Source organism: Aspergillus pseudotamarii, assembly GCF_009193445.1.
Source record: "Aspergillus pseudotamarii strain CBS 117625 unplaced genomic scaffold BDV38scaffold_48, whole genome shotgun sequence".
NCBI classification, from domain to species: Eukaryota; Fungi; Ascomycota; class Eurotiomycetes; order Eurotiales; family Aspergillaceae; genus Aspergillus; species Aspergillus pseudotamarii.
In genome coordinates this window covers 155,369-168,017 of record NW_022475062.1, presented here as the reverse complement: position 1 = coordinate 168,017, position 12,649 = coordinate 155,369, and the positions used below count along the sequence as shown (strand labels likewise).

The following is a 12,649-nucleotide window of genomic DNA, read 5'->3' as shown; positions in this document are numbered from 1 at the left end:
TTATTTCTATACCTCTCTATCATTTCAATTGTACCCCTCTTGATATACCGATCCTAATATATTTTCTACCGAAATCAACATTCCCTCGTTATCATGTCTGAACGCAGCACAGTCCATGTCTCGGGCATTGCGCCCGCCACCTCTGAGAAAGAAGTCCAGGACTTCTTTAGCTTCTGGTAGGATCACACTGCTTATGTCTCCAGGCCTTCAACGTGACTGACTGTTATATAGTGGCAAGATCACCTCCATCTCCGTGACCCCAGTTTCTGGTGAGCCAGATGCTCCCAAGTCCGCAACAGTGACTTTTGAGAAAGAAGCGTACGTCTTACCCCGCACTAACTCGTTGGCTCTTATAGTCGGCCCATGCGAGCATTGAAAGATAACTTTGAATGAAATACACTAACTATGGTGTTAGAGCTGCCAAGACTGCCTTGCTCCTGGATCAGACTCAGCTGGGAGGTTCTGCAGTGCACGTACAGGCTGCCCAGACTCTCGACGACATCGCCGGTTCCCAGGCCGCCAGTGCAGCAGAGGCCAGGGACGAGAACCACCATGAGATTGCGCAGGAAGACAAGCCCAAGTCCCGAATCTTCGCCGAGTACCTTGCTCACGGCTATGCACTGAGCGACAACGCAATCCAGAAGGCTATTTCCCTCGACCAGAAGCACGGCTTCTCCAACCGCTTCACCTCTGCTCTGTCCAACTTTGATCAGAAGTACAAGGCCACAGACCGCGCGAGAGGAATCGATGAAAGCTACAAGATCAGCGACAAGGCTGCCACTGGTTGGCACGGACTCCACTCATACTTCGAAAAGGCTCTTGGTACACCATCGGGTCAAAAGCTTCGCGACTTCTATGCCCAGACCGATAAGCAGGTGCGGGACATCCACACTGAGGCCAGACGCTTAGCAGACCTGAGGAGTGGAAAAACTACCCACGAGGGTGAGGCCCCGGCTGCCGGCGGTGTAGAGGCCTCCGGTGCCGTCCCCGCAGCTGCTGCTCCTGCGGCTCCTACAGCTCCTGCTGCCCCTGCCGAACCTGCTCCTGCGGCGAGCCTGCCTGCTGGAACCGCAGCTCCTGCCGAGCCTAAGGCATGATGAATTAACGATGTACTGAAATTAAACTGGGATGCTGTCTGATTTGTTCTGCCGTTGTTTCCTGTATTCTGGTGTGCGTTTTTGAACAAGCTGTCTGGAACAGGCTTTTGTCAAATAGCTACTATTCTAATCAGTTATTCTTCGAATACCATTGTGCTTAGTACCCAGCTGCAGAATGCCAATGCAACGATCTCCAAAGATAATTATTCAAACATGACTATCAAAACAAAACGAAGTAGACATAGTATATATGAAACTTTTCTTACGCAGCAGAAATACAATAAACCAAACCACCCTACACCCGCCTTCAATGGAGTTAGACTGAAAGATAAATGTTCCTCTGTAGAAAATAATATCTTGCTACCTTAATAGATTGAGTAACCTAAGCAAGCCCCTGCAGATAATTTATCCCAAGTAGTACTTACCGTCCCCAAACCTTATACACGAAAATAACCAAATCGACAAAGGAAAAGTCAAAGGAAGAAAAGAAGAGAAAAGAAGTCAATCTAATCCTTGTATTCACTGAAAAAAGAAACCCATCATGAAAATTACATATATGTAGGAACACCATCACCCATGATAAACCCATTCAAATCAAAAGGTCATCATCCATCCATCAGTCTATATTAATTCCCCGGGCCCTTTGTGAACTTCTTTGCCTCGATATCCTCCAAAGGATGTTTCGGGTTACTCTCAAGTCCATGGAACTTAGTATCCTCCGATGCTCCCTTGGAATCACCATGAATGCCATGCTGGGTGTGTCCCGAAGCAACGGGGTCCTGTTGCTGGGAGCCAGTTTGGCGCTCCGGGGGAGGAGACTGGCGGCCGGAGTTGGGGGCGGACATTTTTGATGATTTGGAGCTTCTTTGTTTCCGAGTGTAGAGAATAGAGGGAGTTGAGCTATGTGTGGAGGTATTCTGGAAGGATTGTAAGGTTAGATCTTGTAGACATTTGGCGGGTTGGGGGGATGCATTGCGTACTGTATTTGGCTTTTGATTCTGTAGGTCGGTAAGAGAAATGGGTGGTTTGTTGATTGGAAGAACAGAATTGGAAGGCGAGGATTTGGTGTTTAAGTAACTGCCACTGTCTTTAGGCGTTGAGATTTATGATGCCAAGTTAGTCGTTGTATCATCATGATGACGTCTGTTCGGTGGTATCTGGTTCCACTGCTGGGTTGGGATGTTAAGAGGTGATGGTGTACACCGATGTTGTAAGTTATTCGATTTTTAGGGTACATTGTCATTGATGTCCTGGGTTTCAACATGGCAGAATATCTTATGCCTTGAAAGGTTTACTACATGAGACTCAGGCCATGAACTTATTGCCGTTTGTACGATATCAGATACTTTACTTGGTAAATGTCTGGATGGAGATTGCGATGGCGTCATACGTCATGTTGTTTGTTCTGTTTGTTTATCGTACCACGTGATCTATGTAACATGCGAGAATCGGCTGAATAAATATTGAATCTGCCCCGGAGATAGTTTCCGGCTTGTTTTTGATATTTCTTTCTTTAAGACTGATTGTCTTGGGTCATCTCCCGAGCATGAAATTCGATGAGTTGTGTCATCTGGATATGGGCATCGGTCAACTGACAGAATTAATTGGGGATATCAGTGTCTGTAAATGCGTGGAGTACAATTGGAATATGAGGCATAGTGAAGAGAAGACTTTTGGGGACATTCGGAGATTCGACAACCGTGATGATTGCGTCAAGGAAAAGGAAATGATCTAAACAACAAAAGAAACAAAAGAAAAAGGCGTTATAGCGTATCCAGCTTGTCGCTCCACTAGACCGGCGACCTGAGATATTTCAAAAGGTGAAAGCTGCTCCAAAACAGACATTCAAACTGGATTAGCATCTTTTATATCGTCATCGGCATCCAACAAAAGTCAACTGGTTCATTTCGTCGACCTGCTGGCTTCTTTTAGTTCTGTTATACTTCTAATTTCCGTTGGTCTGGATCCCCGCCGCAGCAGCTTCTGCGTTGGCAGCAGCCAAAGCCTTGGCATCGGCCTCATGGAAGACAGCTTGTAGCACTTGCTGCTCCTCCGCATTCAGGATCTTCGTCAAGTTCTCATAGAGTTGTGGCTGTTCTTGCTGAAGACCTGTAATACAGTTAGCTAACGTATTTTCGAAGACTCGAGAATGAATGATACATACCCATGAAGACGTGCTTGAATAGGCCATATGGCTCGATCTTGTCCAATGGCGTCTCGAGTAGGCTTTCCTCGTCCAAGTCATCCTCATCATCATCTGCGAAGGAACCGAACTTCTGGGCCTAATTATCCAGTCAGTCAATGAGATTCCATGGCGTTAGTGGATGAGCTAGCTCACCTCTTTATTCAAGAAATCAAGGTATGCGGCGCTCTCATCTTGAACATCGCCCTCGGGACCGGCCTCAGTCTCATCTTGATCGGTCCACTCGATTTCTCCATCCCAGTCGTTATCCTCATCACCCTCGTCATCCTCGTCCTCGAAGGTAAAGTCTGATTCTTTAGTTGCATCTTCGCGGTCTGTGGTAGGGTAAGTATGATATCTCAACTGGACAAGGGAAACAACATACTCTTAAGCGCAGCAGGCAGTGTCTGGAAGAGCCTGGTCACTCCCTGAAGCAACCTAGGCCAACCTTGCTGGACGCTCGCGGGAACATCGCCAGCATTCAATGTCAGAAGCGAGCTAATTGCTGCAATGGAGAGCTTCTTGTCATGGACTCTGCGGAAGTTGTCGATGTTGGAGAACCAGGCACTGAAGAACTTATTCGTCCAGCCCTTAGCCTCCAGAACCTGAAGACTGAGAACAGGGTTATAATAGATAGCGTTAATCACCATCTCAATCAGATGGATGCGGTAGGACTTGGTCTTTGCCTCGTCAGCGTCGAGCACGTGCATTGGCAACTCAATGAACAGAGGAATGTATTGGTCAATGCCGCCGCGCAGGTTCAGCATTACAGTCTCCGCTAGCTTGCATCCACAGATCCGGTCCACACCACCAACCTTCTCATCGCGGAAGATGTCTTCAACCATACTGACAACAGCCGCAAGGTACGCTGGGTTCTGAACCATCATCTGAGAGCCATATGCGACATAGTTGTCAAGAGCGGGCAGCATGTCCTCCAAGTACAATTCAGCGCCCGCTTTAAAGGTCTTGTGAATAAGCTCGAACGCTTGCCACATAGTGGGCGAGATGGACTTTGACGCAAAGGTGCAACTGTCGATAATCTCGAAGATTTCGTTGTAAAGGTCATATAGCTTGTTCTCAAGCGTGATGCTGATCACAGGCATGAGAATAGTTTCGAGATGCAGAAGCACATCAGGGGTGCTCTCCAGAGTGAGAATGAGGGTTCCGATAGTCTGCAAGACACCCAGGGCAGTGATACTTTTATCATCCAAAAAATCGCCATATTCATCGTCGCCCTTCGAGGCGTTTCTTTCCAAAAGTTCACCAACAATACGCATGTATGTGTCACGGAGCTGCTCGCTCAATGCCACAGCGAACGGAGTGAGCTCAGCAGAGAACACTTCAACGAAATCTTCCATAACGTTGGCCAAGGCATCCACATCGACCTCATTGGCCAGTTTGAGAAGCTGCTGCATGATCTGAGGGATGTTCTGCTGCATCGAAGTGCGAATGATATCGTGGCGGATGAGAGGTTGCAAAGCAAGGGCCGCTTCAACCCGGACAGGAAGTTCAGGATCGGTCATCGATTCAAGGATATTGCGATAGATGATCATTAGGTTGTTCGGATCCTGGAAGTCGAGCTGTTCAAACTTCTCCAGAGTATCGCATGCGCGAGCTCTGAGGAAGCCGTGAGGACTGCGGAATTCAGGGAAGACGTGACGGACAAAGAAGTATTCAACCTGATCCGCGATAGGGCTCTTCTTACCAAGGATCACTGAAGCCAACGAACCAATCATCCGCAGGGCACCTTCTTTCTCCCTAGGAAGCTTCTGGTCATCCGGAGCAGCCTCGTACTTGCTAACGACGCCATTGACGAACGTAAGGATCGAGAATGTCTGCTTCTTGCGGTTCTTTGTGAGGGCAACAAGGAAGTTCGTTGCGGCTACATCAGGCGCGGACACCTCCTCGTAGTAGTTCAGCTTACGGTGGAGATACTCGGAGGGGTCGGTCTGGAACAATTCGATGTCTTCGTCGGATTGGCAAAGGATGGGGAAGATAAAATGAGCGACCAAGTTGTCCATGTGTGGCTTGAGGTGGTCCCACATCGCCTTCGGTTTGACACATTCTTCCATGTAGACCAAAGTGTAGGCAAGGGCAGGGTTACTAAGCCACTGGCCCTTAGAAACCCACTTATCGATTTCCTGCAGATATCCCTTGAGAATTTCCGGAGCGAAAGTGGCGATGAAGGTCTTGGCATACTGGGTATAATCAGGCGTGCTCGACTTGGTCATTGTGGTGGGGTTTCCGTATCTATGAAAATTAGGAAGTGCTAATCTCTCTCAACGCAAAATACTCACCTGATAAAGAGACGGTTCAGGTTGGCGTACGACCATTTCTTACACTTCCACCAGTGGTTAAGCTCCCGTTCTTCCTTAGATTCTAACATGGAGTTTGCAGGCGGATCCTTGGCGATAATTCTGAGGAACAGTGTGCACCAGTCAACAGTCGCTTGATTTGTTTGCAGGAACGGTGAGAGCTCAAACTATTTATATTCAGTCAGTTCTGATCCAACGTTCGTCTCCAAAGGCTGGTTCACCCACATAGATGGCATGTTTGTAGGACTTGACGACAATTCGGAGCATTTCAGCAGCCTCCAAACTTTCTTCGTCGACAAGTTTCAAGCCGATATTAAGCAGCTGAGGGAAAGTGTGCTCAACAATCTTATCAAACTCCTCCCTCTTCTCACCAGCCTTGAATCTATACACACGGCAGATGGCCAGCAGACACTGCAAACCAGCATAGACCGAGCTTGCATCGTTGGTGCCTAACAACTGGAGGGTGATATTCAAAAAGCCCGGCCACTGCTCGGGGAAGTCATGCTGGAGGATCTTCTGAAGAAGTGGGACAAGCTGTGCGCGAACGTTCGGGGGTGTTGATACCAAAGCCGGGATCAACCTTTCACGGAAGCCCGGTTTTTCCCCCTCTGGAATCGGTGTGCGCTGTGGGTTTTCTTCGACACAAGACCAGCCACGGGTAATTCGGTTCTTCAAGTAGACACCGGCTACAGAAAATCATTTCCGTGTTAGAATACACTTCGCAGGTGATATGAAGCAAGGACAAGGGCGAAAGGGAGGGGAAAAAATCCGGCTGACAAAAACGTACCCGACAGTTGGACGGCATTATTTTGTTCCCCTTGCAAAATATCCAAAAGCGCATTTATAAAGCCGGGCTGTGTCTCGGCCTACGATATTCGGTAAAATAGTATGAGTATAGGCCAGAATCAAAATCCATCCAAAAGTATTCCACATACATATTTTAAATCTAACTCAGCCTGACGGCGATTATTCGCATTTGGGTCGAGCGTTGACTGTATGCGGTCCCTAAGAGCTGTAACATCCATATCGCACCAACAGCAGCAAACCCCCAGCAAACAGAAATCGTATTCCGAATCAAAAGTGCCCCGTCACGTAGCAAGAGGCCCGGTAGGACAGGGAATGGGGCCGAGAGAGATAAGTCGCGGGGAGATGTTGTAGTAAGAAAGTGCAAAAGTGCACATTGGGTTTGTTGGGTTTGGTTTGGTTTTCTCGTGGATTTTCAAGCGGTGCCGGCCCCGCGCCTATGGCAACTAATCAGAGGGCTCGCCGCCACGCGCGGTAAGAGAATTTTTGCTGCTCCTGAACATTTTGCCCCGGAAAGGAAAGGAAAATTCACAGACTAGCTTTAAGGGCCCAAAGTTCGCATCGGTTTTGCCGGCAGAATGGCTGGATGGCTGGACGCCTTTCAACAATTTTCTCGACTATCTCTATGGTGTATTGATCTATGCAAAGATCCTTGCTAACATGCCTCTTTGTATGAAGAAATGAAAAGGCTCCTTTGAACCTGAATTCCAAACAGATCAACAAACAATCATAAAGTAAAATGAAATGTAATGAAATTAGGACCAACACCCCACGTGGTGATGAACCTTAGTCGAACGTCTTGGTCTAACTACATATACAACGACGCCGCAAAAATCACATCCCTCTTGATCAACTCCTGTGCCTGTTGCATCTTAGTATATAATGACGGATCTCCAACCAGCTTCGCTGCATTCTTCACTTCTCGGCATGTTTCGTCCAGACGAGTTATAGTTCGTACAATGGTACCTTCCATCACATCGGTGAGATCAGTGATCCGGTTGAATGACATCCCTTTAGCCCATTCGTAGACAACTTCCGCCAGACCAAATCGTGGCTGACTGGCAAAGTCATTGCTGTCTTCACTAGACTGAATGACCTGGTATTGGATTTGGAAGTCGTTCACCTTCTCCGAAATCTTAACGATTGCTTCCTTACCCTTCTCCAAGCGCGGTGTCAATGTAGGAACATTCTCGGTCTTTTCCTGGAAGACAAAGGCAGATAGAAGTGCAACAATCTCCTCAGGCTCGTATTCAGCTAAGACGTTCTCGAGGACCAATTCCGTCAAGACAAGCTCATCAGCTGAGTGAATCTAACCAATCTGTTAGTGAAAAGAATACGAACATTTCCATCGAATTACTAAACCTACCTCACATGCTACCTTGCCTTTCAGCTGTACACGAGACTGTTCATCTATGAACCCTAGTTCTCTCAGTACCTGGATACGTTGTTCGTAATCTGGCAAAAGTTGAAGATTTTGATCGGACATCAATTGCTTCAACTGCGAAATGTTCTCTTTGACTTGCCATTCGTCGTGTTGCATCTCGAACTGTTTGATGTAAGCATGTTTTCCTCGCTTTTCAGACATACATGTCCACTTACATGTTTTAAGAAGTCCGGGCATTGTAAGCATTTGCAGGATTCGGCAATTATTGCCTGGGCTTGTCGTTTTTCTAGTATGTCCCTCACCTGCAACTCTTTGATTCGAGTCCAGTCTATCTCGTCCCAAGCGGTGCTCGTCCACGATCCGCAGTATTTATGCAGCTCTTTATCGGCAAACTTGATGGCCTCCTTCTTGATATTGAGATACCACGTTGGACCAGTTAGCTTCACCATGGTATTGGTGAGACATTCCAGATCAGAGAGCGGTATCTTGCAAACTTTCAAGGTCATATCAGCTCCGCGGGTTGGTAGGGTCTGGAACAGATGTCGGAATTTAGGAAGGAAGGGGAGAATATCACTTGGATGACGTCTGCCACCTAGTTTGCCGATTTCGAGAATCTGTACGGTGGGCGTGGGCCCTCCTCCAACCCCTTCTCGGACGATAATACCAGCCGTCCGATATCCATCCTTTCTGTAAACGACTAGCCGCTTGGGCATAAAGAGACGCTTACCGACGGGAGAGGCGAGCAACCCAACATACAGCTCACTTGTTAGTTTTCCGTACTCCATAGCTGCACTATGGCAAGCCACGAGATCAATGTCACAGATATCGCAAGGCTCACGCTTAATCTTAGCCAAGCTGGCTTCCGATAGTTGAACCTGTTTCTCATGCTCTGGAAGCAAAGCCTGCGTGGCATTTTCACTAAAACTGCGCTTGATCATCTCTTCGATCCTCAAAGCCTCAACACGCAAGAGATTCAAAATCATGTTATAAGTGAGCCTGAATTGGGATCGAAGTTTGGTCGGTTCACCGAGGATCATCCGCTTCAAAGCACCGGCAGGAGGCGCTTCATCTTTACCAGTGCTCGTAATGATCACATAGCCGACAGTATCAAGGCCTCTTCGCCCAGCACGGCCGGCCATCTGGGTGTATTCACCTGGGAGCAGGTCTCTGAAGCCTTTACCATCATGTTTACGGAATCCTGAGAAAACCACCGTACGAGTTGGTAGATTCAGTCCCATAGCAAACGTCTCTGTTGCGAAAAGAACCTTAACCAAAGATTTGGCAAACAGGATTTCAACAATCTCTTTCATAATGGGCAGAAGACCTCCATGGTGAACAGCAATTCCTCTGCTTAGCAAGTCGCGAAGGCGAAGTATCTGCGGGAGCGTCCTATCTTCGGGCTTAAGGCGGGTAAGTGACTTTTCGATAAACATGTGCGTAAGACTTTTCTCCGACGCATTACAGAAGTCCTGGTTTGAGAGTGAATCCGCGTTCTCCTCACATCTTTTCTTAGAGAACACGAAAATACAACCGGGGAGCAAATTTTCTTTGCGGAGATGTTGGACAAGTTGTACCCATACAGTCTTATCCTGTGCAGCTGTTGTCCGTCCTCCACCTCTTCCTGTACGAGCAATATTCCCGGTACCCCTATTGGCTGGCTGCCCTCTACCACGCTGAGCACCGCCCCCGCGTTGAGCACCTCCACGCTGCGAATTGCCGCGAGGGCCACCTCTACCAGGAGCTTGACCACGCCCTCTTCCCTGCTGACCGCCTCTCTGAGCTTGGGATTGAGCCTGAGCCTCGGCAGCTTTTTGAGCTTTAATTTTATCTCTGCCAGAGATAACGTTATCTGCTTCTTTCCAACCGCCTTCCAGGAATCGCTTATTTGAGTCGACGATTTTGAATTTATCTTTACCAGCCCACAAATAGTGCTCGAGAGGGACAGGTCGTTTCGCAGTCGAAATAACATAAATATCCTTCTTCTTTGTACGACCCACCCAGGAGGCAAATTCATAAGTGTTAGGGACAGTAGCAGATAGAAGAATCAGGGTGACATGTTCAGGAAGCATGATGATCACTTCTTCCCAAACAACGCCTCTTTCGAGATCATTAACATAATGTACCTCATCAAAGATCACAAACTCGACATCTCTAATCAGATCTGCTCCACGATAAAGCATACTTCGGAGAATTTCAGTGGTCATGATCAGGCAGCTTGCTTCTGGATTGATCTGGACGTCACCCGTAAGGATACCAACATCATCGAATGTAGTCCTAAAATCCCTAAACTTCTGATTGCTGAGAGCCTTGATAGGCGATGTGTAGATAGCCTTGGTCATATGCTTGGCAGCCAAAGCAATGGCATATTCAGCAACAACTGTCTTTCCAGCTGACGTATGTGCCGCGACAAAAACGGAATCACCACTCTCCAAATGGTAGACAGCCTCTTTTTGAAAAGTATCAAGTTCAAACGGCCACTCTCTAGCCATATCCGGCACAAGCTCGCTGAAATTTGGAATGTCTTTGTTAACATCCACAACATGCGCCCATTCCCTACCACCTTTCTTCTGGACACCTGATAACAGAGGAGCACGGGGTTCCAGTGCTGGGAACTCAACGGGCAGTAATGAATCTATGTCCTCCTCATCTCCGCTGAGCTCGTCGTCTTCGATCTTCACTCCTCCAACATCTGAAGCTGTGTCGTCCTTTTCAACGGGGAGGTCAGCTTCCTCCTGCTGGAGGACATGTTCGACTTCTTGATCATTCTCAGCAGCTTCTTTTGACTTTGCTACCTCGAATTTCAGGCCACGACTGAATCCTGGGGCGACTTCTAGGAGGCCACCCTCAGCGCCGAAGTTAATGATCCGGTCAAGGCCAGATTGTTTGCCTCCCGGCCTCGAGCTATCTGCTGTCTGGGCTTCGGATTCCATTTCAGCGATAGCCTCAACACCGTCAAGTCCACCTGGCGCGAAGGGAAAGAATCCAGCGGCGCCCCTAACGAAATCTGCGCGACCAGCTGGTCGACGAAGCAGAGATGTTGAGTTCTTTGCATTTGCACTGGTGGCAGGAACCGTGACTTCATGATAGCCAGTGACACGCCCCTCTAGACCCTCACGGTCGAAACGAACAACAGTTCGTGTTTGGGTCGGTGCGACCTCAAAAAGGTCCTTGTAGTCCGTCGACACGTCCCATCGTCTGCAAAATTGTCAGCGAGTGGAAGGGCCAGAGTGGGGCATCGAATAAAAAGAAGACATATGGCAAGTGGTCTCCCAGACCTTTGTAGACGATTCAGCCATTCAGGGCTAAACTGAGATGATGGAGTCAGGAAGTCAGCCTCCAGCTCTTCAAGAAGATCTTCAGCATTTTGGCGGGCTCTTGGCCGAGGACTCCGGTTCTGATATTGACCACTTTCTTCTTCCGCAATTCGCTCATCAAAAGCCGACCCGCTAAGATCCTGTGCATTCAGGTTTAGCTCAGCGAGAGTGGCAGCGAGAGCTTCTGCCTGCGCCATCGGGGGGTAGAAGTGACTGTCCCAGAAATGCTTATTTGGAGAGCTGGTTAAGGACACCCTATCGATTCGAACAAAGGTTCAAATATTACGTTAGTCACAAAACCGTTGTAACTAACTGCTGTCGTAGAGAAGCAACGTACTGTCACCCGTGCCTGCGAAATTCACCGAGAATGTCCCAGAAGCAGTTAGTTGGCTAAAGGTAGCCAACATTCACAGGTTGAGGTGGGAAGAAAGAAAGGTACTTCATTCGTTGGCGGTGTTTAGCGGCGGAACACAAAAACGCTGACGTCGTGTGGGGACATAAATGGATTTTAGGCCAAATTCATGTCGACCTTCGGACTATATCTCGATCTGGTAGATATATTTAGTATACAATGGTTACAAAGCCCCTACTACCCTCGTTAGTATTTGCTGGCAATTTCTTCTTGTTCAATTTTAGATCTTTTTTTCTCTTCCCCTTCCAAAGTGGGGTACTGTAGGTCGGCCTCAGTGGGTTATACTGCCCACCTCTGCTATGCAATTTCATAGTTAAGGATTTTTCCAATTTTTGAACAAGTTGGCTACCCAGTAACGTCGTACCCTGATATTCTAGAAAGATGTATCCTTTCTAGCTAGAATATTGCCTTGAAATACATGGTAATACGGCATGTATTCGACCAGAAGTGCTACCTAAACAGTAGCTAAAATAATAGCATTGTTTATACCCGTCCCTAGCCCTGTTACACCCATATCAGCGGACGTTGAAAAGCTAGAAAGTATGGGAAATCAGCTCCATTTGGCAGAATGAGATATACGGAGTAACGACTACTCAAGTCCGCATCGGCGAGCTTATTAAGCATGAATGAGATCTCAAGATCATCTTAACAATTTGACAGAGCGTGATTAAGCAGCTAAGTGGTGTACATAGGAAGAGCAAAACCGCTAACAGCAGAATTAACTAGACGAAATAGTAGCAAATCCACTAAGAATACTCTGAATCAACCAGCACGTGTTTTAGTATAATTCCAAGATACATTTCAACGGGCGTAGGGTCATGGTAGAGCAACCCGAGGCAACGACACCTAGCTAGTTACTACTAGTAGATTTAGGTAATTGATCATGCGCGGTCAATGTTATTCCATACTTCGCAATTCAAAGAAAGGTTATATAAGTTTAGTGCTAGTAGTTATTCTTGTGCTGTCCTTTTATCTAACCTAGTAAGATAGAAAAGAAGATAAGAAGACAACGAAAAGAAAAAGAAAAAGAAAAAGACCTCCACTACCGCATGCGTCGAAATTAAAATCGGACTAAATAATTTGAAGATATAAAAAAAAATTGTTCCTAGAAGGGGAATGCTTGGAGTCCGAGTCCGGACTC

At 47.4% G+C, this 12,649-nt stretch overlaps 3 protein-coding genes across 3 annotated transcripts; 1 reads left to right on the top strand and 2 right to left on the bottom strand.

The window, feature by feature from the left end:
* Positions 1–1,204, top strand: vip1 (putative actin cytoskeleton protein (VIP1)). The gene is made up of 3 exons (XM_032051527.1): positions 1–176; positions 232–318; positions 416–1,204. The coding sequence occupies exons 1-3, from the start codon at positions 94–96 to the stop codon at positions 1,095–1,097; spliced, it is 852 nt and encodes a 283-aa protein (XP_031911034.1). The 5' UTR covers positions 1–93; the 3' UTR covers positions 1,098–1,204.
* Positions 1,205–1,723: 519 nt separating this feature from the next.
* On the bottom strand, positions 1,724–2,492 carry BDV38DRAFT_285354 (uncharacterized protein; the record flags this gene model as incomplete). Its single annotated transcript, XM_032060472.1, has 3 exons — positions 1,724–2,014; positions 2,078–2,180; positions 2,449–2,492. The coding sequence occupies 3 exons, from the start codon at positions 2,490–2,492 to the stop codon at positions 1,724–1,726; spliced, it is 438 nt and encodes a 145-aa protein (XP_031911033.1).
* A 550-nt stretch (positions 2,493–3,042) lies between these two features.
* BDV38DRAFT_273179 (armadillo-type protein) lies at positions 3,043–11,293 on the bottom strand (the record flags this gene model as incomplete). Its single annotated transcript, XM_032057635.1, has 12 exons — positions 3,043–3,206; positions 3,262–3,379; positions 3,436–3,587; positions 3,665–5,529; positions 5,577–5,761; positions 5,820–6,280; positions 6,382–6,460; positions 6,530–6,606; positions 7,365–7,707; positions 7,765–7,944; positions 7,998–10,977; positions 11,058–11,293. The coding sequence occupies 12 exons, from the start codon at positions 11,291–11,293 to the stop codon at positions 3,043–3,045; spliced, it is 6,840 nt and encodes a 2,279-aa protein (XP_031911032.1).
* Positions 11,294–12,649: the final 1,356 nt, after the last annotated feature.